Raw genomic sequence first — 27001 nt, forward strand, 5'->3', positions numbered from 1 at the left:
AAGAAAATAGGTTAATACCTGACCAGTGGTATAAACAAGGAACTGAACAAACAAAAGGATTGATTTCCCAAAAAATGGTTAACTAGAAAATCTCTTTGTTCAGTATTTTCTTCCACAAAGGAGGAAAAAACTCACCAGATCTCCAACGTATCCCCAGTCGGATGTGCTTCGCTGGAAAAGAAAAATACGAAGAATGCATTTCAGCAAAGCTGAGAACTCAGACTGTAGCTGTTTTGAACTAGCGATCAGACAGTGGTAACTACCTAAAAGCTGCTTTTCAAGATAGTCAGAATCAGTTTGAGTTCTCAGGCTTAGTGTGCAGATTCCTTTTGTTTTATTTCATGTATTTATACATGGGATGATGGAGCACACGATCTCCCAACTGTGACTTAGAGGTTATCAAAAACAAAAGGACAGTTCTCTTCCTCTTCATTTTTCTGTTCAAGAACAAAATTATTCTTACTAAAAGCAAAGCATGTTGGCAAAAAGTCATACTCGGAAACCTCAGTTTTTAACACAATTTTCATTTTTCTAGGAAAAGTGGAACATCTCAAAAAACAGACCTTTTTAGCTCATTTTGTTTTTATTTGCATTTATATTATTGCATTATATACGATATGTATTTATACTATAACTTATTGTGTAATCAATATTATTACATAAAAATACTCATATATATTTAACCTGCTCAGCTGCACTGCTTAGAAGAGTTGAAACAATGGTAATTAAGAGTGTTTTTTTACTGCCACATGAATGCTCCCATTTGGAATTTATATGCAGAGCTGGTGACATCTTGTGGCTATCTGAATCATTCTTTTTAAAGCCCTAAAACTTTAATTCATGTGAGTGACCCCGGGATGGGATTCAGCTCACCTAGTTCTAGGGGAAGATGCAATTGGTTAATGCCGCTGTCTACTTTGGTGTTGTTGTCATATCTAGTCAGCATCAGCTCTTTACAGTCAGTGGAGTGGTTCCTCTTATCTGAAAACAGATACCTCCGTTTCATTGGATGAATCATGCCCTAAACCATGCTGACTGTACTGATTAGGGGGACAGGGCACCCAGTGCCATTGGAGGTACCCTAAGGTACCACCTTGGCCTCCAGCTGTGCCTCCAGGAGGCCACAGGTCTCTTGTAGGTCCTGCATCATACCTGACACCTCGCATGGATGTCTTGGACTCTGTGTGTTATCTCACACTGCCGCCAGATACCTATGTTTAGGCAACTGAGCTGAGCCCTTCGGCTCCACTGATGATGACTGGGAGCCTTGGAGAGACTAGGTCAGATATCGATCCTTAAACTATAACAGTATACCAAAACTGACCTGGTTTTAAATCTGGTCCAATCTCAGGTTTTAAAATAAAGGTAGGACTTGAATCCAAGAGGACACAAAATCACAGAAGATGCTTATGATAACTGCTTTAGTCACATAATCCACATAAGGCTTGCTATAGATTTAGTAAGTTTGTTGGGAGTTAATTTATATACTGTTAGCAGGAAAACCTAGGTCTGCATAAGAGGTAAGATATCACACAGCAAGATCATTTTAAGGAGATGATTTTAAGGATCCCTTAAAGACAGATATAGTGACTGCAGGATTCCCCACCCGACTGAGAATAAATTCAGTTTTTTTTTTTCATGGTTATACAGGCTCCGCCTGAAACATTCAGACTGACATTTCAGGGGCTGGAAGTTTATGGTTCTGTAGAGATGCTCTGCAAACCATAGACCTTGCTCAGTCCTTCACAAGACCCCACAAACACCACTGTACAGCAAACTTGACACTTCACACCTGATAAAGAACCAAACTGTGAAGAATGACTGTTGCCACACATACCCTTGGGGTAGGAAACATCACCACCATGAATGCAAATTAAGACTGAACCAACCTCAACTGAAACAAATCCAGTTTTAGAACAGACCAAGACCTTAGCATAAAGGGCATTTGTTTTATTCTCCAGTACTTCTCTGCTTCTCAGTGGAGCTCAGGGCTCCTGACTCCCCTTGGGAATGGCACAAAAAGCTTCCAAAAGGCATGTGTTTCCTTTCTGTTTGTTTTTGTGAGGGTGGGAGAGAAGGGGGAGGTGTTGATGGAGACATGAGCTTATCACTCACACCTGTAGTGACTCTCACTGCTGTTGTTAGGGTCAGGCATCTGGTGGGCTTTCTAGTCCACCTGGCATCTCAAAGACTGCAGAGTGAGACCACTCTAACAGGTGAGGAGGACAGAGGTGTACATAATTATACTTGAGGTTTGAGTGCTAGTGTGGTTACAGAAAACATGGGCCTTGCAGGGACTTCTGTGGTGCTTAAGAGGCTTGTGCTATTTTTGGCATTAGCATTTGTGGCTGCTCCTTGCTTTTATACTGCATCCAGTTCTGCTGATGACAGCAGGGCGTGGAAACAATATCTTGTGCAATATCTTGTGTGTGGCAAATTGCAGATTAGAGCGGAGAAAACAAGTGCCTCGGAAATTGTTTTTAGGACCCGCTCTTCACAGATGCGGAGCTCTATTTTCAGGGTACTGAGAGCCTTCTTCCTCTCTTGACACCCAGGCAGGCTATGGATATTCAGCCCTTCATAAGGATCATTGTTCAAATCACTGTGTGTGGATGTTGCAATTACTATGCAGTCTACCATCAAGAAAATACTGGGTACATCAAACTACATGTTATCCAGGGCTGCCAGGCCCTGGCTCCTCCTGCCCTGTCAGTGAAGAAAGTTGTCATGGTGTCTAAGGGAGGAAAGTGTTACAAGAGATCTGATTGCAGTTTTTTAAGTCGCATAGGGGATGCTTTGTTTACCATGGATTTCAAGCTGAATTCCACAGTCTCTTTAGAGGTCCGTGGACTGCCTCTGAGGTGTAACTTAGTGAAAGAAGGAAAACAAATTCATAGATGCTGTACTGCATTTGAAGTAAAGAACACTTCTACTGACACCTGCAAATTGCTAGGGAAAGTAATAAGAATCTGTAAATTAAGAAAAAGGTTGAAAAGCAGAGGCCTAGCATGAGATACTGGAAAGAGGATGAGATATACCTGGCATGTCCTCCCAGATTTTTGAGGTGCTGCCTGCTCACAGCTTCACTTCTCTTCACGTGACCCATCCCCTAAGCAGTTTTTAACACACTGCATTCTCCTTGCATTCTCTTCAGATTCCTTTTGGGGATCATGACACTTAATTTGAGGTGCAAGAGGAGCAATTTCAAACCTAGGGCTTGGCAGATTTCAAGTTTTTACAGTGCTGCAGACTAACCTTGGCTTCTGTGGTTGCAAAAATACTCTGGGACCTGGGGGGCTCTCCAGCCAGCTGATTCCACCCTCTCTCTCCTTTCTCATTTCCTTTCCACCCTGGTTTTTGTGGAGAGAAAGCCAGGCAAACCAGCCAGTGAGGAAATAGATGTGATCTCACAAATTGCAGGTTCCGGGCAACTGAGCTCAGGACCAGGACTGGGGATCATGCTGCAGAAATCCCCATCTTGCAATATAGACACAAGCTCAGTTTTCTATCTATAAAACAGAGATAAGAGCACTGCACCATCATACAGAGGTTCACAAGGTTACCTGCATTCCAGACTGCGGGGCGCTCTATTTTTCTGTGGTTATGGGGACCATTCACATACCTGAGACACTGTATTTCTGGAATTGCTCACAAGGAACAAATATTTTACATCTAAATACCTGATTCAGACCTAGAAAATAATTCTCTCCCTTTAGAACAAATCAGTAGGGTCTACAGAGGAGTGTTGTCTTGTTGCCAATGGGCTAGTGAGCTCACTGTAGAATAATATAGCCCTAAAACAATAATCTGGAAAATAGTCTTCCCTAGTGATCGACAGTAAGTAACTGCTGTTAGCCCATAACTAGTGCCTCAAGGAAAGATGTTCCAGGTAGTTTTTTTTAATCTTATTTACTAATCTCACATGATCGATTATTGTGACTCAACATGAGGGTAACTCTTCATATAGCCGAGATCGTAATTCTACTGGTTTGCAAAGACTCATTTGATAGGTAAAGGATGGGAAATAATATATGGGAATATAAGGAAAAACTGTTATAATAAAGACCACTAGTAGAACTGCAAACTACTACATGTGTATGTATATATCACTATGTATTCAGAGAGCTGGGGAACGGAGGCAGTGCAATAAATATGACATTAATACAGACGTGTTGAAAAGAAATGATGCTCTGAACAAGTGCAGCTAGAGAGGATATCTGCTTAGACTGGATTAAATTATTTAAATATTGGTCTGGAAATGTGAGCTTGTTTGATTCACATTTATGCTAAAATCTTCTATCTCTGTCACAGGGGCTTCGGCATGCAAAACCTACATTTACACTCTGTGTGAAGCCCCCTTTAAAAAGCCTTAGGATAAAGAAGACTCATGTTTGCCTGTGCTTAACTTCAAAGATACAGGGAAATCCAACTTTACTCAAGAGAATTTTTTGTATACACTATGCTGACCAAGTTCAAGAAAGGCAGCACCAGAGCTTTGGTGAAGAAAAGGTCCCTTCTGATCATCATTTCTTTCATTTTGTGTGATAAAAATTATCATCTTCAAACAACTGATTGCATTATTATTGTTAATTGCCATTGTGTAAAACACAAGAAAATTCCTGCAACATTATTTTAAATGTTTCTGTTTCAGAACCTGACAGAACACAATAATCTGCAATGCATCAGCATGCTGGAAATAAATTGTCTTCCCTGGTCTCTGACTCTACCAACTCATTTCCCATGTGACACTGTGCTGCACTCTCTTGACCTGAGTTAAATATGAATGAATGGACTACCAGCAGGATTGGAAGGCTTCATCCTACATTCCCAGTAGTCCTTCTCTTCCATTTTTCTCATTGAAAAGCCCCACCAGCATCAATGGGGTTAGACAGACAAGTATTGCCACTTTTTAGCATCTGTATTATGGTCCTACCTTAGGAGTTCAGATATGGAACAAGGCCTTGTTGTGCTAGGTACTACATAAAAGATAGCATCAGTTCCTTTCCTGACAAGAGCTAGAGATGTTTCCATGCCTATCAAGACCTGCTGGTCCCACCTGACTGCACACTCATGACCACTGAAATGGGACTAGCCACCTGGGGAGACCATCCAAGCATTCTTCCTCTCTCCCTTGCTTCTCTTTTTTTGAAGCATTTCTGAGTACTGTACCTGGTACCTGCCACTTCTCGTCTTGGAGCTTGAAGGAAATCCATTGATTTCCAGGTCAATTAAGTTCTCCACTTCCTAGAAGAGAAAGAAGAGGAAAGAAAGATGTGTTGCTGCTCTCTTACATTTTGATTTCGCACTTGATTTAGTATCGATTAGCTCAGTATTGTTCCAAAGGATATTTACCTCCCCTTGCTGCAAATGGATAACAGAGACACAAACCATCTCAGATTAAAATGTTGCTTCTTCACACATGCATTTTCCCTCTGTGGCCAAGTAGCTCTCTATAGTCTTACAAGATCATGACTTGTACCACCATTTTAAGTCCATTGCTTCTGAAACATGGAGGGATGTTTAATGGACTAAAATGCCCATAATATGCAAGAAGCAGATTCTCAGCAGGAGTTGTCCAATCATGATAACTGCAGTGTGACAGATACTAAGGTAACTCAAACCAGTGAGTTCAGAGAATTTCCATGGAAACCAGTAGAAATCTCCTCCAGTTTTATACTAATATAATGGAGAACTAAATTTGCCCCAATGATAGAAGAGGAACATCCAGTCTTTTCCAAGTGCAAAGTGTGACTTTTAAATCACAGCAATACTCTTTTAATTAAAGTGTGTTAGCAGTTTAATTTATGCCAACAAAGAAGTTAAAGTTCATCAGTTGCTCTCCAACTTAAGTGATAGCATATACACAAATGTTTGCACAAACTTAACTTAAATCATTTAAGCATATTGAGGTTAAACTGATATAGCATCTATGATTAGGCAGGAGCAGAGGCCTGGATTTTTTCCTGGGAATTATAGACTCAGGATAACAATCTTGCTATGTCATGAAAAGTACTGTTAGGAAGAAAGTAAAAGAGAACATCCTTCTCACTAATTCTTTTTGTTAACCTTGCACAGTGAAAGAAGCTTTACACCAACCCTGCTGGCTTCATAGGAATATTGCAATACCTACTACAAACTTCAATTCGAAAAAGAGCTGTATCATGTGGAAATGGGTGTGGACACCCACATCTAAGCTCACCTGAGTCCAGGGGATTAAATTTGGATTCAGCTTTAAAGTCGAAACTTTAACTATAATTCTTTTATTATAATATTATACTAAATTATACCATCCCTCCGCTAAGGAATGTACGGTCAATAGGATCTTAACTCTGCATTTGAATCCATGCTGGTGAAAACCTAAGTCCATGAAAAATTTTGCTGAAGTTTGTGGTACTCCAATACAGGAGACCTCATCCACCAAGACGTCCAGGTGCTGGGTTTCTACTTATTTCAGGGAAGTAGGATCCAAAATACATCTGAACCTCTGAGCACAGGAGTCCACTTGGATGTTTAGAGGTTAAAAGCCCCAGAACAAGCAAAGCTGAGTTAAAAGCAGGAATCGCGCTTCCAAAAGATATTTGCCCATACTAGTCCCAGCTTTAATAATATTAAAAAGCCATACCACAAATAACAGGTAAAAACCAATTATCAGAATAATCCCAGTTACAGATAAAAGCAGAAGAGAAATGGTAAGATATAAGCAGAACTATGAAGAAATGACCTGATTCTGCTCTCACTGAATCTAGCTGCAGCTTCAATTTTGACTTCAGCAAGGAAGGCAGACCTAGGCCCTGTCTGGAAATACTCACATCTGGGATTCCATCAATAACAAGATCAAAGCTTCCTACTTCAGAAATGAGGAAAAAAAACAGGAAACAGATCAGATGCTTCATTTTCTTCCTGCTTGTCTCCTGAGAACAGTCCGCATAGGTACTAGACACAAGATCTTTCCTTCTCTGAGACAAGTTCAAGGAAACGGCTTGGGGTTATGTAGTATTTTGAACAAAGTTTTGAAATGCTGACTTTGTTTAGGCCCTGGGTAAATATTTGCCTTGCAACGCAAGTCAGAGCTGTGGTGCCCGAGCAAGGGTTATCCAAATACAGTATCTTCACTCGCCTCTGCCCTTGATAACAACTCAGGCTTGGATAGGCTCAGTTCTTGCTTTTGTAGGTTCCCATGATGTTTGACTAACTTCCTGCTAGGCGCAGACCTTGGAGTACTCAAAACTTAGAAAGATCAAAGCAAGAAATCACTCCCAGTCTGTTTGTTTATAATAAATGAGGTGGTGACTAGTTCTCAGAGTGATGGAGGCAGCAATATTCTCCTTCTCCAAGGGCCCTCCTCCCCAGCCACCTCACAGTGGTTGGCAGAGATCTCTGGTCTGGATCCTGACCCACACAAACACTCCTTTTCCACTTTGGCTGGGAAAGGAACCATAGATGGTGGTGGGATAGCTCTAGTTTTTCAAAGTCAGTCATGTGAGAACATCTGGTAATAGTTTCAAAGGTATGTTGTAAGGCTCCCAGCTTTTGAAACTACGTTGGCCTGTCTGCCTCTTTGCATACTTCGATAAAGGTAGCCAGCAAGGCAAGCAGGGAAAAGAAGGGAGGAAATAAGTTCCTGGCAAAAGGATCTGGGGACCCACTTCTACTCACCTAGGAAAATAAGAAAATTTGCAGACATCTGAGCAACCTCAAAGGGAAAGATTGAAGACTAAGTGGATCCAGGGACAGAACAGCGAGGCTATGTTATTTTATGTTATCTTATCTTATCTTATTCTATTTTATCTTAATCTTGTGTTACCTTATGTTATCTCACATTACAGTTTGATGTAAATATTTCAGTAAAAGATTTCAGCAGCACCTGTCTGCTTTTACACGTTTTTACTCCATCCTTTCAGCAGATTATTTCTCAGGCTTTATCTCTGAGACCTGAAACTACATCCAGAGGAACCCAAGCAGAATAGTGAGTGACCTTTCAGCTCAGCACCACATGAGAGTTGCCAAAGCTGCAGGAAAGAATATAAGATGTGGAGCAAGCATGTATGACACTTTCCAAGCACGCCCCTAGTATCCAGCTACTTGCAACTATGGTCCATCCTGACCAGGACATGGTTTCTATTTATTTAGTAGTCCTCAATTACTTTCTTTTCCATTAAATTATACAGTTTCCCCTGAAGAACCTGGATAAATATTTAGCACCCATAGCATCCTGTGTGCAGAAGTTCCACAGCTGAACTATACATTGCAGAAAAAACACAGCCTTTTGATCATAACTTATTTCATAAGTGTTATGCTGCAAGAGACATTCAATAATCTGTCCTGATTTGCCTTCTCCCAAGATCTTCTGGGCAATCCTGGATCTTGAGCTTGGAGATAACAATCTTTGAACTGCTAGAAAGTTTAGGAGTCTGTAGGCTGTATCCAAACTGGTACACAGCCTTCACAGCACATGCGTCTTGGTTTTGCATTGGTCCATCCACACAGTGGTCCCCATATCACCTATTTATCACTTTCCCTAAGATCTGACTCTCAGTTTCTGAACTCCCCCAGAGCTCTCTTAGGCACAGATAACCCAAGTAGTTCTGTGCTCCTTGGGCCCAGCAGGCATCACCAGGCTCATCTTCCTCTCCTTCAGTTACTGTAGGTCTGCTTCTGTGTTGCAGCTTCCTATGGGGGTGTGAGGCAGGGGTGCGTGTGATAGGGAAGAAGGCACACAGAAGAAGAATGGTGAGGATAAGAAGTGTAGATGGGATTACCCTATGGTACATCTTTGTCTCCGTTTTCAATCCATGGAGAGAAGTAGATATTCCTGACCATGCCTCACTCAGTTTAGCTCCCTGCCTCCACCACAGAAGGAGATGAATCCTGCTGTTGCAGTGTCCAGTTCATGCCATGTACAGTATAGGGGGTCCAGACAGAGCTCAGAGGGGCACGCCAGCACTGGGGTCATCTGTACTTTGTCAGACGGTCCTTACCTCTTGAAGCAAGCTGCTCTGAGTTTATCCACATTGTAGGCCGTCTGAGTGGAGGAGAAGCTCAGCAGTAAGATCCCAGGCACACTGGCTCAAATGGGAGGTTGGATTACAGCTCTGTGATCCATTAAAAAATCCAGATTGGCTTTAAATCAGGTAGTCAAGGGCCTAACAGTCTAAACAAAACAGCTTGGACTCTTTATGTTTACTCAGCTTCTTAGGCGGGTTTTGCTCAGGGCCGTGTGCCTGTGGTCCTAGCAGTATTTAAGTGAGCTAGTTAAAAGTTAGCCTAGGAAAGACTCAATGAGCGTGGTCAGAGCTTTAGCTATATAATTTATCCAGTATCTCAAGAACAGCAAGCATAGGGCACCCAATCTTTGCTGTGTTGTTAGCATATACTGTAATTTGAATTTTTCCTCTACCCTGAGTTAGGTCCACACACATGTCCCTAGCTCAAACTGAGTGGTCCTTTCTCATCAGAAACTTAAAGCTTAAGATAGCTGGCCTGGAGGTATCTGGGACCCTGGACCTGAAAGCTAATCACTGGTGCTCTGAAGAGATGCAGAAGTTACTGTGGAAGATAATTTTATTTAAACACTAATTTCCCAATCCTTTATTTTAATTCTCCCCTAAACTGCAAATGTGGCTTAATTTTTTTAGGTAAAAATAACAAGCTCGGGAAATTAGTGTGACCACTAGATGGCGCGAACTGCTCAAATACGCTGTCCAAAAGGGTACAAAAAGCTGAAATTTCTTAAGGAGAAAGTACAAACGCTATAAGGGAGGAACCAGCGCTGAGGATGCTCAGACAGAGTCCTGAGCCTTACCATTTGCTATTGGGGTAGGGGAACTTCCCCAGAATTTCACGGGGAGGACATGATCCTGTTAAGATGTTTTGTGGTATGTGTCACTTGTCCTATTTCATGACTGGGCTTCAGAACAGTCCCCCAGGCAGACTCAGATCTCCCCAGCATCAAAGCCCTTTGGCAAAGGCTTCAGGCATATTTTAGATTTTCATGCCGAATCAGAGCAATACAGTATTTTGAAGTTCTGAAATGCTCTGCTGGGCTGTGGCACACACAGCTAACGGCGGCAGAGAGACCTGCAGCCACCTGGACTTCAGAGAAGCCCTTTCAGGAACACAGGCACCTGCCACATGGCATGAGAACCAGGGACCATCAGATCTTATCTGGATGTTTCAGAGGAGATTGATTAGCTTAGGGCCTGAGAGAAAATATTTAATGTAATTCCCCAAATTTTGGCATAATTAATTTTAACTCTATACATTTATCTATGTCTATGCCTGTGTAACCTTTCGGGAATCTTGCCAGTTGCTTGATCAAATTGCTGGTTGTGAATGCTAATAAATTTTATGGTCTGTTAGCACTTTGGATAGATTTAGTTACTCGTTCAGCACTTTTTGTTGCGCATTTTATGTAGGTGCCTTTGTGTGAGCTGGGTGTTTGGTCTCCCGTTATAGTCAATGGAGAGCTAAGGCTCTACTTGGCTGCCCACACTCACGTACCTAGAGCCAGCTGAGATGTCCTGAGTTACCCAGGACACACGATATAGGATATATGGGCAACTCACACCTCTCCGGACTGTCAGCTGGAGGCGGGTAGACACTCAAGGATATCTCAAGCAGCATTAGTTGCATCTGTGTGGCCAGCTGAATCAAGCACCTAGACTGTACAGTGTAGTGATTTAGCTGACCAAAAAGTAGGGTGCCCTGTGGAATCCAAACCCAGCATCAGCTAGATCTCCACTGAAAGACAGAACAGAACTGACCAGGGAAACTCCTGCAGAAATCAGTGCTAATGGGGAGATAGGTCTACCTAGAAAAATAGAGAATTGGAAACCTTTAATTTATGAAACCATGCAGCCATGGCACGGAGGTCATGGCCAAATTTTGCTCTGTTGTGTTTTAGTTTGGAGTCTGGAAAACCCTTGCTCTTGAGCTAGAAGGTGCCAACCTTTTCCTTAACTTCAACACTCCCTACAGCTGGTTTATTTAACTGGCATGGTGAAGTGAGGCAGACTAGTTCTACCCATGAGCCTTTAGTGGGAAAACAGGGGGACACAAGTGTGTGAAGGCAGAGCATCACCAAGGTGCATGTGTGTGTTTGTCGACACAGGACGATTCCTTGACACAACATGATCCGTCCCAGGTGAAATGCATGTGGAAGCTTAGCTGTTAGGTCATGCCTTTTTCAAATGTCTCTGCTCATGCTGGCTGCAGGCATGCCAAGCAATTCAATTTGGTCAGCTCCCACCCAAAGAACAGCTGCTGATTTTGCCAAGTCAGCAAAAGTCAGTATCAAACATGTCTAATGTGAACAGGCACACCTGAGTAATTGCTTATCTCTGTCTCCAGTGGCATTCCCAGAGCAGTGCCTGTCATGTTCCCCCCAAAATCAGGAGACCATATTCCAAGGAGGGGGGAGAGGTGATAATGTGAACAATCAGGACCTCGGGCTTAATGTTCACACACCAAACCTAACTGCATCTGAATCACGTTAAAACACACCTTGATCTTATTTAGCTGCGTGCTGTGTCCTAATGTACCCTTGCTGAGAGCATGAGTAGAGTTGGCTGCTCCTCATCACTTTGGGAAGGGCAGTGCTTTTCCCAGCAGATTTCTTTATGGGGTTGGTGACCCCTTGCCTGCTCTAGGCCTCTGTTTTGGTCTGCTGCTCCTCCTTTCACCAGATGTGCTTAGGATCAGCTCTATAGCAATATCTTCGCACTGTCTGTGCACTGTCCCCCTGTTTTAATTTACACTGGGACTCAGCTTTTCACCTGTTTGATGGGAAAAGTACAGTTGCCGTGGAGACAAAATAAATGCTGATCTGGAGGCAAACAGTGATAGCTGGTGGGATCAGGAGGTTTTTCCAAATGCTTCCTGACCGTTCACTGGTTATTTCAAACTAGCAAACATCTCTTCCTGTCCAGGCCTTCCTTTACATCTAGGGTCAGCAGGGGAGTTTTGACTTGCTTTTTACAGGGGTGTCTAGGTCTTCCAAACACTAGGAGAATCATCCTACCGTATCATTTTAAATCCCTTTCAACACATAAGCACATGCCAGAGAGCTACAAGACTCTTATTCCCTCTCACTCTTGTCCCTTGGTTAGTGAAACACGAGCAGGGTAGACTTAGGAGCAGCCCACCCTAATGTTAGTAGTGAAGACTCATGGACACATGGAGCCACAGCCCCACTTCTGCCCCCTTTCCCATGCCGAGCTCTTTTTTCTGAGCTAGTAAACACATGAGGGAGCTGAAATGACACTGAACCCAGTTAAAAAACATTTCCAACCATTATTTTTTTCTTCCTTAAACCAGGTCTCAGCCTGAACCATTATTTTGAAGTCTTCCTTGAAACCAGACTGGATCGTTGAGCCCTTTCCCTACCTCCCCTCAATGTGGTGAGGAACTGACCACCTTGACCACCTCCCAGCAGGGACCTGCTCAGCACAGCATCTGTCTGGGGTCTCTCCAGGGCCTGGAGCAAGCACTTTCTGGGTCCTCAGTTGCTAGATTCGGAGGATGTAATGCTCCCAGGACAGATGCTCTCAGGGGACGAATGCTTTCAGGACATGATGTCTGGGTGCATGTGTGTCTGTCCAGAAGAAGAAGCTCCAGTGGCCCAAGGGTGTGTTTACACCTCCCAACAGGACCGGAGAGAAATTTAGGCACCAGGCTGGGAATACGAATGGTTTCAAGGCTGTGGTACAGCCACAGATGATTGTTTATTCTGGCTGTGGTCTTATGCCCTGGTCTGCCCTTAGCAGCGGCCCTCTCCGTCTGAAAATGTTGTGATTCAGACTGGGTGCTGATCCACGCACCAGACTGTTACTGGCACGAACTAGCCCTGAAGCAAAACATCTTTGACTGATGACGCAGAGCTGGGAAGGAAAAGGAGAATGCAGTGGCTTGAATCCTGACAGGATTGTGTATGCAGCACCTTGCACATGCCAAAAAAAAGAAAAAAAAAAAAAAGAAAGAAAAGGGGCCGGGGCTGCCTGTGCGGGGCCGGCGGCGATGGAGAGGGCTCTGCCGGGGGGAGTCCCACGGAGGGGGCGCGCAGAGGGGGCTCGCCTCCGCTCCTCGCAGCCCGCAAACCAGGAGGGCGAGCGGGAGGAGGAGCGGGGTGAAACGGGTGGCTTCGGCCACGCCGGGCCCGAAATCAGGCGCCGGGCTCCCGGGGCGCCCGCGCCACGGCGGGGAGGCACCCGGCCGCCAGGCCCGGCGCCAAGGCGAGGAGGGGTGCGGAGGGAGCCCTGCCCTGCTCCGGGAACCGGGCCCCTGGGGCAGCTTTTGACAGGAAAACAGGCCTCTGCGGAGCGGGGAGGAGGAGACGTGGCCGCCGCCGGGAGCTCAGTGGTTCGGGCCTCGCCGCGGGGCTGCGTTCGCCCTTCCTCCGTGCCCCGCGGCTTCGCCTTTCCCTCCCGGAGCCTCGTGGCGAGGAGCGTGTCCTCCCCAGCAGTGAGGGGACACTGGCTTGGGGGGGGGGGGAGCTTAAAAATCCCCGTGGGGAGGGCGAAACCCGAGGGTTTTACCCCTCCCACGTGGAGGCCGCGCTCTCCCCCTCGGGCCGCGCTCCCCCAGGTGAAGGGGGGGGAGAGGGGGCTCGTTTTTGTGAACGGTGGCACCAGCCGTTCGGGGCTCCTGCACGTCGTGGCTGTCCCCAGCCATGGAGAGGCTCCGGCAGCCTCCGGATGGGCTTCGCCTCCCAGCAGGGCCGGGGGGCACCGGCCATCTCGGGCCCTGCTGGCGGAGAAAATGTCCCTGCGGCCCTCACCTCCTCCGGGATGGAGGGCGGCCTGCGCCGAAACCAGGGGGAAATCAGTGAACCGAGGGTCAGTCAGGAGGCGCGGGGGGCTGCTGGGGCACGATCCAGCGTGCGGCACGCCAAGGGGCGCGGGGCGGCCGGGCACGGTGGAGGCCGCGGTGAGGGGCACCCCCGGGAGCGCCGGAGGCCCCGCGGCTGCCCTGGGATGGAAAAGGGGCCGGTCCAGGGATGGGAAGGAGGAGAGGAGGGTGGGGGCGGCTCGTCTCCTGTCAGCCTCTCCCGCAGCGTCGCAGCCGGCCGCGGGCAGCAGCCGCGGCGCTCGCTCGCCCGCCGGCGCTTTCCTCTTGCCCCCCAATCCCCCCCCGGCACCATGATCTTCTGGCTATGGCTCTGCTGGGGTTTCTCTGCCTCCACGGGGCAGCCCGACTCGGAGCTGCTGGCGAGGTACCTGGAGGAGAAGCTGATGGCAGATTACAGCTTCGCCGAACAAGTAAGTTTGGAGGCGATCGCTATGCTGTTACGTCTGGTGGCCAGTGCTGACTCGTCCCCTGCTAATTGGCAGGGGGTTAATTGAAAGCAGCTGGCCAGGGAGCTCTTTGGATCAGCGCCTATCAAGTACGGTGGTGCGAAAGTAGCTCCTTCTCCCCAGACAACCCGTGTTACCCCCCGTGGTGGGAGAAAACTGACAGCGAGGAAAACGCGCTTAGTCTGTTACTGGTCTGCGGTAACAAATCGATCCCCACGTCAAAGTGCCGTTCCCCTGAGAGTGTCCTGCCCTGCCTCCTTCAGCCTCTGCCGTTTGCCTCTTCTGCTTAATTACTGCCCCCCTCTAACCCAGGCTTTTGTGGCTGACGGTGAAGCCGGTCTGCAGAAAACTACGGTGCATGTGCTCGTGTCTTCCAAAATTTCTCCAGGGAATTCACCTTCTTCGGGGCTCGGTGTGAACACGACTGGCAGCCTGCTCGAACCGCCTCCTTTGGGAGGGTTGAGCGTGTCTGATGTGCTTATTGCGCCCGTATCTGCAGCGTGCCCGTGCCACGTTCCCCGGGGCAGAGGAGCGAGCTGCTGCCCCAAGGCAGCTCCCCTCCGGGGGAAGCAGCTATTAATAAACAACCCGGCTGTTTGAGGTGCTAAGCTGGGAAAGCACCGGCGCCCTCCGATGCTGGCAAGGGACAGGGCGTTGCTGCCTGTGGATGGCTTTAAAGCCGACATCCCCATAGCTGTGTTAACAAGGAGTTTTGCGGGGACAAGGGAGTTAATGCAGTATCCTGGCCGCGCGCCAATCTGAGTAATTCTGCGTGCTTCAGGCTTGGAGGAAAGTTTTTCTGCTTCGTCCGACGGTCCCAGTCCTGCAGTACTTGATGAATTACATCTTTAACTCATGCTGGATGAAATGAGCCCAGTGGAGTTCAGCTCGTAAAACGCTTCTCGACCAGGGGAGAAAAAAATGTTTGACGCATTCCAGTGAGGACTGTCATGTTGTTTTACTGTGTGGCTTAGATATGGGGCTGAAGGGAGAATGTTCTTTTTGTGAGTCAGGAAGAAAGTTTGTGCGGTAATTTGGGAAACTGATTTAAAAGACCCAGCTTCAGATCTGTACTCACACCCTTCAGGCCCTTAACGGACCCTCTGTGTGACCTTGGGTAAGTGGTCTACCCAAGTGGTCAGGATCGTATGACTCAGTTACCTAAATTTCATCAGATCTGAGATGCTCTGTAGTATCTGAGACACCCATGTGGACCTGGCAGATATGACACAGGACCTGCAGAGGACCTATGCCTTGCTAGAGTTCAGACAGGATACCCTAGCATGTCTAAAATGACACTAGATGCCTGTTTTGGCAACTTGATCGCTCCTCTAATGTCATTGTGTTTCAGGTTCCCCTAGCATTTCTGTTCCTTGTGGGGGAAATCATAAATATCACTGTCAGAAGTTTCAGAAATAGGCCGCAGAGAAGTAGTCTGGATGGACAGATTTCTCTCCAGAGATTTCCATTAGCAAGAATAATTTGTTTTGTGAAATGCCCAAAAGGCAAGACAAGGAGTCAAGCAGGGGTCTCAAAGTAAAAGATCTTCTATCAAACAATAAGTGGAAATAGTGGGCCTGTTTACACATATCTGTACCTGTCTTGGAGTTAGTCATTTAGTCACTCATCCAACCCGTTTTAGAATGGGAAGAATCTCTCTAGAAGTGCCCAACTTTTTCCACTACAATGACCCCAACCTCATTGCCGCTCCTGCTTAACACATATTTCCTGATGAGGAATTTAGCCACACACCATCATTACTTTCCAGACCCAGCTGTCCTAATGGAAGAGAATATTTCCACCCCTCTCCTGCCAGTGCAGTGATATCTGGGAGTGCTCACTCATCTGCTTCAGGGGGGAAAAATCAACCGAGAAGCTCAAGAAACTGATTAACAGTGCTGAAATAACCTGCCTGATCTTGCTTGGGCAAATGATGGAGCTTTCACAGCAGCCGTGTTGCTGCAGATCAGTGGCAGCAGTAACTTCTGACAGAAAAGCTGTGATGCATAAATAGAGGTTGCGACCTAGCCCACTGGGACAGCCATATCTGGAAAAAGACGTCTGTCTGTCCTCTGACTGAACGCGTGAACCAAGTTAAGAGGAGACAGATGCTTCCTTAGGTCAACACATTACACCTCGTATAAACAAATCTCTAACTTACCCCGGAGAGCATACAAGACTGTATTTAACCGTAAGCTCCTTGGATGACCTTCCTATACAAAGGTGAGCAAAGACACGGGTCTTTGCATGATTTGGGTACTTGCAATGAGTATGGATTATCTGTTGATTAATCCCATGACAACTCTGCTAATGTAGACAACAAAGTAGATGGTTATTCTCCTTGCACTGGAGGTAGTTCTGGACAGCTCTTCACAGGTAGTTGGGTTGCTACTGCCCAACCTATTCGAGGTATGCCATGCTAAGACTATGAGATGACAGCAACTATGGGGTCACTATTAGCAATTACTGTGTTTTAGTGAGTGCCTCAGAAGTGGAAGGCTTTAAAGCCAGATGTTGACGGGAACTTAGAAATTGTTCCATTAGATGATGCTAGGGAAATTAGCTGGTTCAAAATACTCCGATGGATTGATCAGTATCATAAACCTTGCAGTAGTGCTTTGACAGTAGTCATGGAGTCATAACAAACAGAATACTCTTATCTAGTGGTCCTCAGCTACTGACCAATGTCTACTGTTTGTGCTCAAGACTTTAGAAGGTAGCTCTTGAAGGACCCAAGCCATACAAAGCCTCCTTGTGCAAATCAGCAAACAAACAAAATGGGTGCATGGTGAAGGTATGAAGAAAAAATTGGTGCCAAATGGCCACTTTCACTGGTCAGTGAAAACCATTGTGGTCACACTGTGCAAGATACAAGGTGGATTTGTTCCAAAAGCTAATCTTCTAGTTAAAAAATACTGAGGAGCACTGATCTAGGCATTGCCTCTGCTCCAGGCAGGATCATCTTCACAGATGTTTGTCTGGCTTGTTCTTAAGAACTTACAATGATGGACACTCTGTAACTTCTTGTAGCAGTCTCCTGAGGTGCTTTAGTAGCCTGAGATAACATACCTAGGCAGAAAGTTTCTTCCAAAATTCATCAGCAAAGAATTTCTTTCCATTGAAAATTTCCTGATGAAGCTGTTTTTCCTTGGTTATAGATGGTAGCTAAAGTAATGAAGAAGGAAATCATAAAGATTCTAACAAAATAGACTTTAATTTCTCCACTGGGCTTTTCTGAGCTTTGCAATGCATGATATAAACAGACATAAAATCATCTCTTTGGCAAGGAGTCCTATTGTTTTAGTATAAAGAAACAGAAAGGGCAAATTGGGTAAAAAAATGTCATTACATTCCTCTGCTCCCTCGAGTTTCACCAATATTTTAAAAAGTCACTTGGCTTCCCATATTGACAAGAGACTCATACTCTCCTGTTTTGCGGGGGGTGTTGGATATGGAGATGTTGCTAAGCTGAGACTTACACCATAAGCAATGAAGTCGAAGGAGTTGTTATTGTTGTGAAGGGTGAGACAATGAATGTAACTGGGTTGTTATAGGCAAAGCACTTTGTTTCATAATCAAACCTGTTGCTAAGTTTACATAGCTTTATACCCTTCTTGTGCATAACTAGTGCTTTTTGGTCACTGCAGTAAATCCAGCATACCTGTGGGGAGTTTTTAGGCAACAGAGCTCCTGTTGAGGTAACATCAGTAAAGCTAATGTCATTACACTAGTTTACACAAGTCCTCCCTTGAAGCAGGTCCACACTTGTAGCAGAATGGAGTTATGCTTGCTGAGCCTCATCGCCTGGGTGCTTTCTGTCTGCACGGGTGGGACCTTGTTGTCCCTCAAGCTCCAAGCGTTCACCTGGTGCTGAGCTGAGGACAGTCTCTAGTGAATGGAGCTTGTAGTGTGCTCAGCCCTGTTCCTGCCAAGAGTTTGCAACCCTTGATGAGGTGCTGAGTGTTCTTGCATCGGATAAGTGTGAATAGTGACCAAGACTGCTCTGGGGACTGGGCTTTGGGTTTTAGTTGTCTGAAGCTGTAGATAGCCCTTCATGACATTTGATGAGCAAGCTAAACTATTCCAGGCCTCAGTTTCTCCAACTGTGGACTGGTTGATTGCAAAACCTGCTGAGATCTTAAGACATAAATGATCTAAGGAAGGGTGTCCTGCCTTGGGTTGACAGGCTATATCTGGTTTATGAAGACAGTTCATCTGGCCTGTGGCAAGCTTTCAGCTTTTCTTTCCAAACAGAGACAGAGACATGTGAATCAGAAATTTTTTTCTAGTAAAACCAGCTTATCCCTGGTCATTATTTTCCCTGTGGACCATTTAACAGCCCTTCTCATTGTGTGACATATGCCATGCAACTGGTGAAAGACAATGGCACAGAGTCCTTGGGTACCTCCATAAAAGACTATAAGGGAGTAAGTTCCAGGGCTCAAGGCATAGCATCGAGGGCTCGGGCTAAGGGCTGTGATCCCTGCCTTCAAACAGAGAGTCTCTTGAAAAGTAGCATTTAAAAAACACACCATGCCTCCTTGCCTGCAAGAGCCACATTCCATCACTGAGCTTTGATCAGTGGGTCTGTTAATATGGAAGGAGATTTAGGTTTTAATTTTAACCAGAGGAACGCCTGAACCTGGCCATGGGTAATCAGTCACACAAACCCATGTCTGGATTTAAACAAATGACAAATCTGCCTGTAAGTTGACTAGGCTCCATTAACTTCCTTAACTCTTTGCAGGTTGCACGACGTGTCCCAAGGCAGACCAGATTTTTGCAGAGGCTGGTACGTATCACACTGTGTCTTTATTTTACTACATGGGAATCATAGTAACTCTGTGTGTGTATAGGTGTGTGCATCACTGCAACCAGGAAAAAATTCTTTATTAGTGAGTGATTGCACGGTGAGATTCTAGGAAATGAATCTGCATTTTGATCAATGCAACAGGTGCAGCTTCTTCTAATGCTTCCCAGTCAGTCTTCTTGACTCCAGATTTGGGGAGACGACTTTCAATGTTATCAACCTCAACCATGCAAAAACGTGAGAAGGACTGAAATCTCATCGTATTCCAAGAGAAAAAGAGAGCTCTTTGCAACTGACTTGTGATTTCTCAAAACTTGAGGATCCTGGTTGTTCTTTGTTGATACAGAGGCCAAAATTTACTGGAAAAAAAAAAAAAAAGAAAGAAAACAAGGAAGCCCATATGCTCCTTTTAACTTTTGCACCTATGCTTTAAGATGTGTACTTTGAATTGTGAGATGTACAGCAAGTCTGCAAGATCTGTCTACATTGCTGCACTGAGAGTTGCATGGCCTAAACCAACTGAAACTTTGGCTAAAGAGGCAGCCAGTGAAATTGCTATTCATGACCAGTTATTTTTCTGGCTTTTCTGAGGTATGGATGCTTTCCAGCTGAAAACTGGAGTAATTTCATTCCACACACTGAACAGCCATCACATAGTAATAGCTTTTGATCCCTTTGATCTTTGGCAGATTTGAATCAGCAGCCTAGAGGAGAACAACTCTTAGTCCTATTGCAAGTTTATTACTTTTAATTTGACGTGTGGTTAATCTATTTTGATCAAAGCAACTGATAAATGCAAAAACACGGAACGTATTTCACTTATCTTCAACTCTTTTCCATCTTTTTAAACATTTGATGAAAACAAGCATAAAATCATTTGTTTGGCAAGAAAATTTCAGCTCTCACTTTAGCATAATAAAAGGACACCTTAATAAAGCATCCAGCCAACCTGCCTCGTAGCAATGGGCTAATCTGCCGCCTTGGCGTTCCCTAGTTTTATTTTTAATAGGAATAATAAATCACGGTAATAATAATATTAAACAAATGTTTTGGTTTGTTTTTTCCTTTGTGCTGCCTCTCATCTTCTGAAGGGCTTAATAACAAGTGGAGAAAACAAACATGCATTTGCGCAGCTGTAGGTCAGAGCATCAGGCGCTGATGGATTGTGCAAGAACTCGAGGGAACGCAGAAGAATCACAGATTGGAACCTGGGCTGCAAGCCAGGCCCAACCTAGCAACTTGTTTGGAAGCTGCCTCTGCCCCCACTGTTTATTTTTTGCTATATACAAGGAGCAGAAGATCCCTTCCAGGGCTGGGAAGATGAATTGGCCTTTTCATCCTCAGTTTTAAGTTATCAATGTTTGCCTCTTCCAGCAGCAACTCCTACTCACCAGAAGGGAGAAGGGAGAGGTGTTGAATTGTTGAATGGCGCTTTTTTTTTTTCTGTTCTTCAGTCTGTGAGGATATTGGACCTGGGGCTTGTTTTGTGGGATAGAGAGATATGTTAGAAATCAATTGAAAGCAGCAAATGGTAGATTCAGAAAAAAACCCTGAAGAATTTGGTTCTTCATATAAAGTATCATTAATTGTGGAACTCCTTGCAGCAGGATGGTGTGCATGCCAGAATTTTACATGGATTCAAAATGCAACTGGGTAAATTCATAAAAGAAAATCCATAGAGGGTTACTAAGCAAAAAGATACCACTCTTAGCTCAGGAATTCCTCATGACACAAATTACTGAAAACTGGGAGAATATTCCTGGGAGTTATCAGTGCAGGTTGGCCTGATTTTACACTCTTCTCTCAGCATGTACTATTGATCTTTGCCGGAGACAGTGTTCCCAGTTAGAATTACTTTTTTTCTGGCCCCGTACAACCTTTCTTATGTTCTTGTCTTAACAAGGGCAACTCCATGTCCTCTGTCATATTCTAAGGGCTTTCTGACTTCAGGTGAATCTAACACTGCATTCACATTATGTATTAAATCTAAAAGTTTTAGGAGGATTCAACCTTGTTCTGTTTTAAACATCTTCCCTGGAGTTTTGGAATACACACATTTTCATAAGGCCTGAGCTGGGATAATACAGCAGAACCATCTTGTATCTCAGGTAAAACTCAAAGGGTTTGATCTGGTTTTGCTGTTGTGATATAAACCAGTTTTGAACACATAGTTTATGATGGAATGCAGAAAGTGGGAGTGGATGCAGGATATTTGGAACTAAGGAAGCTGCTGTATCATCAGCATCTCTGTTTTACTTCTGCTATTAAATCTGTATGTCTCTTACTATGCCACAGGCAATTAGAGGTATAGAAGACCAAAAGAAACATCATTATATCTGGAAATGTGCCTACACCTTCACTCCCAATCAAAACTCCCAAACCCTTCCAACTTGAAGGCAATGAGACTTACAAGCCATGCCTATATATAAGGAAAGTCCTTGGAAATCCTAGTGTCTAGTCCCAGTCACCAGCAATTAAAAGTCCCTTTGGGCCCAAGGGTGGCCTTCTAGATCTGAGCAGACATCTTCTAGTCTATCACTGAAGTGTTGAGCAGATGTATTCCAGTCTATCACTGAGACGTTTGAAATCAGTGAGATGAATCACACCCTAAAAGTGTTAATTTCTTGCCCTTAGGCTCCATGGGAGCTGAGCCCATGCTAAACAGGATGCATAGGGACACAGAACACATCACAAAGTACCAGCTCTTAAAGATGTCTATCATGGTCAGGTTCCTTTGAGAGACACATTTATCAGAGTCCAAGCCTTGAAGGTGTAGGCAGATGGGTCTTTATTTCCAAGATCTACTGACAGTTCTGTGTTTGTTTCTGGTGGATCCTCATTCTTCCATCTGCCTGGAATTCAATAGCCCAGCAGTTTGGGTAGCTGCATGCTCACTTATTGCTGCTTTTGATGCCATGAGCTACTGCAGAAATGTTCCCATTTAATATCTACTTACCCAAATGATTGCTCCCTTTGTTAAGTCGTTTAGCAAGGACTTTGATTTTTGTTAGGGAAAAAAAAGCTTGGTAGTGCAGCTGAAGAGAGTATTCTTGTGTTCACAGCTCTCCCAGAGGGCTGTGGCTTTTCATCAACCTGCATGGGAAGACAGTCTCAGTGTATTTGGAATAGCAAAGCTGCTCTGTATTTGCAATGTCTTTTGCTCTTTAGCTCCCTTCTGCTTTTAAGGGTTCAGCCGTTGACTGCTTAAGGCAACACAGTTTTTTTCTTGTGGGCTGCTTATAGTTATATACACTTACGTCTTCCAGGAAGAAAACTGTCAAGCTCCATAGAGATATCGCTGTCAAAAATTGTGTTAGACTGGAGAAATGCTCCAACCCAGGACTTGTTCACAAAAACACATTCCCAGGAAGCAGAAATTGGCATTCAGCTTCCATTACTACATCATGTATCATTCATTGCAGCCTCTGCTGCTTCTCCGTTGGAAGGAATCCAGCATTGGCTGAAAGGATATTTTGTTAGAGACATCGCAGTGTCAGGAGTGCGTTTCTTATTAAGTCCCTTCCATACATTGGCTGAGACCTCCAGGATGGATTCTCAGCAGATGAAGCCTGAGGCCACTCCATTGACAGAAATTTGTGCTGATCTACAAGAACTGTGGATCTGACTGTATGAGTTTAAGATACTGCTCTACACACAGTGATCTCAGTCATCCAAGAGGTCTTACATCTGCTTTTGCGCACAGTCCAACAGGGCAGTTTCTCTCTGACATTAATTCTAGACCCTGTGAGGAAATATTTTGGGCTTCTCTTTTCACCCAGGCCATAAAGGGCTAATCCTGACCCCCTCAGAGGGTCAGAGTTGAAGGGTGTGACTTGGGATACAGACAGTATGTTTCATAGCATAAAAGTTGGCATAATCAGAGCTCTTATCCCACCCAGACCGTTCCCCAACATTGACTTTGCCCTTGTGTGCGAACAAAGGCACTGCCATATCTTTGGTTAACCTTTTGCAGCTGACCTGAAATTTTGAGATCAAGTTTCACCTCGCCTGCTGTTGACTGTTTTTTAATAGGGAGTCTAGTATTGCTATAGGAGAGTTACTTGTTTGAGCATATTAAATATTAAATCCAGTGTCATACTGAAGGGGTGAGTTATCTAGCTGTCAATGAGTAACCATCTGATTCCTATAGGAAACAAGGCCTCGAATGTCTGAATTCAATGTGAAATCCACAATCATTTCTCGCTATGCTTTCACCACGGTGTCCTGCACGATGGTGAACAGCGGATCTGAGGCACGAGAAGCTGTGTTTGAGATGCAGATCCCAGCTGCAGCCTTCATCTCCAACTTTACTATGTAAGTAAGGGTCTGTTTCCTCACTGCAATCCATAGCCCTGTAACTCATTCCCAGGGAGAAGCATTTTAGTCAGGAAAATGGCTACTTGAGAGCAGTGACCCAGAGTGTCTCCATATATATTGACACAGATGGTGGATCTGAGACCATGCACAAAACAGTGCTAGTTGGGGATCTTGGCAAATTGATTTGCCTTCTGCGTTGACATCGTTATGCTTTGGAAATTACCTACTAAACTGATATGTGAGAGAGGTAAACTCCCGGAGCAAAAATGTGCTCAGCCAGGGAAATTCCAAGTTGGCTTCTCCATGATTTGATGAGCTCAAGGAGAGTTATACCAGCAGTACACTTGGTCTATTCACATGTGCACAGTCCATGAATTCTTCTGCAGTGAGTGCACAGCTGTCACTGTTTCTGAGCTGCAGAGTGGTCACACTGACATCTCTGGTCTCTCCAGGAGCATCGGCAACAAAACTTACTATGGGGAGGTCACAGGGAAAGAAAAAAAACATGGCAGTGAAGACAAGGCAAAGAGCAGGAAGCCTCCAAGCCCCACGGATGGAGGGTAAGTATCATGCATTTGGTTGTGTTCTGTGAAGTGACATACCCTCCTCCCATCTTTATTTTGCTGCTTTGACATACTTATGTATGGATTTATAGGAAGAGGGAGGAGCTAAATAGAACATTATCAACACTGCTTGGTGTAGATTTCATACTCCAAGTCATGTGAAGTTGGATGTGGCCTTTTTCAGCCCTGTTACATAACCTTTTCACTTTGAAGGAGCTCCAGGATATTAAGTTGATGTACTTGTGAGGGGGAGAAATCTTGTTACCTCCAGAATAACAGACAGGAAAATCAATGTTCACAGAGTTTGAATGAGTTGCAACTTCAAGATTACGAAGTTAGTCAGAAGAATCCTTCTGCAGTCCCATTTACTCACTCTGCTCTCAGTGCCTGACTGGATTTAGTGCTGGTCATGCACTAGCAGAAAATCTCATCCCTTTTATGATCTGAAAGCCTATATGTTCCCCTGAAAGCTATTTTACCTTAAATTTCACAGGAGTCTAAATTTCCCTGAATAGTTCTGAAAGAGATGCACCATAGATGAACATGGATTTTGCTGCTCTGGAAAATCCTGCACTATTCCCAGTAACCTGGGATAGTAGCACTATTCCAACCTACATACATGGTAAGGAACAGCTAAGTAGACTATGACTCCTCAGACCAGAAAAAAATGTGAACTGTGGGGAGGGAAGGGTCTGATGGAGATGAACACTCATGAGTGATATATGGAAGGAGAATAAGGAATGTTTGTTTTCTGTCTCTCATAGAAAAACTAGGGAAAATTGAATGAAAAGATCAGGTGTCCGGTTCAAATCAGCCAAAACAAGGTGTTCTTCACATAAATCGTGTATGGCGTTTATTGCCACTGGAAATTATGGATGCCAAACAACATGGGTTCAGAAAGTGGTTAGACAAATTTATGGCAGGAAAAATCCATCAGAAACCCTTGACTAAGGATGCTATCTCAGGATCCAGACAAAGACTGGCAGAACGTGGAAGAGTGGAGAAGACAAATGTCAGTAGATTCCTCCCCTGTTGTATACTCTTCTGTAGGCAATCACTATCTGTCATTCTTAGACCACTGGTGTGACCCACAGAGGTCATTCCAACTGTCTTAAAGACTAAAATTAAGAAAATCTTTTTATACGTGTTAGTTCTCCAGTAAGTTTCAAATCCTTTCAGTACTCACTGAATTGTGGACATCACCAAAATCTCACATCAGTGAGTTCAAGGTTAGCCCTACATGACATTGAAAGTTCCCATTCTTGTTATGTGGCTTTTTCATATTCCCTTCATAAATAATAGTGCCTAACATCACAGAAGTGCTGGATGCCTGAACATTGCAGTGCACTCTATGGGAAGTAAAGCATCTTAGCTATCTCTATTTAATAGATTGGCAACTGAAGCCCGTAGAGACTAAGGGTGGCAATTCGTCTTGCTTTACGTTAGCCAACAAAAAGTTGAGTATCAATTTTAAGTTGGGTGTCTGAAGGCACACTGTAGTCAGTTGGAAGAAATGGACCCTTTCAGGGAGGTGTCAAGTGGTGGGATTGTCTTAGGGGCCCTATTTCTCCCCATTGAATATGCAGCTATATACAGCTAATGTTAAGGAAGAGGAATTGAGAGGAATCGAGGTGTGTTTTGCCTAAGGTATTGCAATGAGTCAGCAGTAGCGTCAAGAATTAAACGTGAGTCTTGCAAATCCTGTGTGTACAGCTAAGGGACAGTCTTTCCTCTGGCCCTGTTCCACGTTCTGTGTGTTTGCTTTATTCTTCTCCAAAAGAAGTCATCTCAGCCTTTTAAGACCTCTCTTCTAGAAGCCTCCTTCTTGCCCAGTGCTCAGTGAAGCATTAGGATGTTTCTTGTTTGCTGGTTTCATGCATTTGTTAGTGTGAAATGCTTGCATTTGGCTGACAAAATTCAGATTTATCATTCACTGGAGTATGTAGTATATGGTGTATGTGGTGTGTGAAGGCATCTTTGGATTTTTTCTTCCAGGGAGAAGGGCTATGAGACATTCAAAGCTTCCATTATTATTCCTCGTAAGATGCAAGCCAACTTCCTACTGCATTATGAAGAGCTCTTGCAAAGGCGACTGGGAAAATATGAGTATACAGTCAGCATCCGGCCCCAGCAACTGGTGGGGAGGTTACGAGTTGAAGTGAACATACTGGAGAACTCAGGCATAGTTTCATTGGAAGTGCCTCCCCTTCGAAACAGCAAGCACAAAGGCAATGGGAAAGTTGAAGGTAAGGAGAGATTTTATGACCCATGGCTCTATTACTCATGGGGACTTAATCACTTCTCGAGAACTGGACTGGCAGTTAGGAGTTCTCCAAGGTAATCTTGGGTAATTGCATAGACTGGTGGTGCATTCAATTACCCTCTCCCCCAAATGAGCCATTTGACAAAGTCTCAAGACTGTATTAAGGCAGCACAGTCTGGGGTCAGGACTACCTAAAAAAACTGAAGGACACATCTCTTGAAGACAGCAAGGAAGAAGAATGCTAGCAGCTCATTAGATGTGAATTATTCTAGCAAATTCCAACTATGACTTTATTTAGAAAGATACATTTTTTACTTTTCCTTCTTAGCTCTTGCTGCACTGTATGGCAAGTACATTCCACCCCAGAGGTGGCTGCATTTCAGCGACAAACAAGCCTCTAAGCATTGCAGGCTGTCAGCAATATGTATTTACAGATCTGTCTTTCATTCACTGACTGAGCAGTCTCCAGATTCAAGAGAGTTGGTATAATAGCTATGGCGTGAAAGGATTTTCAGGATTATGAGCTCTGTGGGAATTCAGTCTTAAAGGCTGATGGCTTTTGTTCTATTATGTATACATGCATGTGTCTATATGGTATGTGTGCATAAGCACATGAGAAGTTTGAAGCTTATTGAATATGGAGCTGATCCCATTGAACGCAGCAGAATTCTCTTCTGTTGTTTTTTGAGCTTTGAAATGGACCTTTAGGCTTTGTGCTCAACATTTGAGCAGCCTCTTCCCTGGCTCCACATCTCCT

General features: G+C 44.5%; 2 protein-coding genes across 2 annotated transcripts in view; one reads left to right on the plus strand and one right to left on the minus strand.

Moving 5' to 3' along the window:
- The window catches only part of ITIH2 (inter-alpha-trypsin inhibitor heavy chain 2), a 28420-nt gene extending 21527 nt beyond the window's left edge, over nucleotides 1-6893 (minus strand). Inside the window, exons 1-3 of the mRNA XM_067317429.1 lie at nucleotides 6810-6893; nucleotides 5170-5244; nucleotides 136-171 (exon numbers count right to left, since the gene is read on the minus strand). Coding sequence (XP_067173530.1) covers nucleotides 136-171; nucleotides 5170-5244; nucleotides 6810-6893 — 195 coding nt within the window. The remainder of the gene's footprint in view (nucleotides 1-135; nucleotides 172-5169; nucleotides 5245-6809) is intronic.
- Nucleotides 6894-14057: 7164 nt separating this feature from the next.
- The window catches only part of ITIH5 (inter-alpha-trypsin inhibitor heavy chain 5), a 50635-nt gene continuing 37691 nt past the window's right edge, over nucleotides 14058-27001 (plus strand). Inside the window, exons 1-5 of the mRNA XM_067317437.1 lie at nucleotides 14058-14255; nucleotides 19039-19083; nucleotides 23252-23415; nucleotides 23871-23978; nucleotides 25977-26227. Of these exons, the coding sequence (XP_067173538.1) occupies nucleotides 14136-14255; nucleotides 19039-19083; nucleotides 23252-23415; nucleotides 23871-23978; nucleotides 25977-26227 (688 nt within the window). The 5' untranslated portion in view covers nucleotides 14058-14135. The remainder of the gene's footprint in view (nucleotides 14256-19038; nucleotides 19084-23251; nucleotides 23416-23870; nucleotides 23979-25976; nucleotides 26228-27001) is intronic.

This window comes from Apteryx mantelli, chromosome 1 (genome assembly GCF_036417845.1).
Source record: "Apteryx mantelli isolate bAptMan1 chromosome 1, bAptMan1.hap1, whole genome shotgun sequence".
NCBI lineage: Eukaryota > Metazoa > Chordata > Aves > Apterygiformes > Apterygidae > Apteryx > Apteryx mantelli.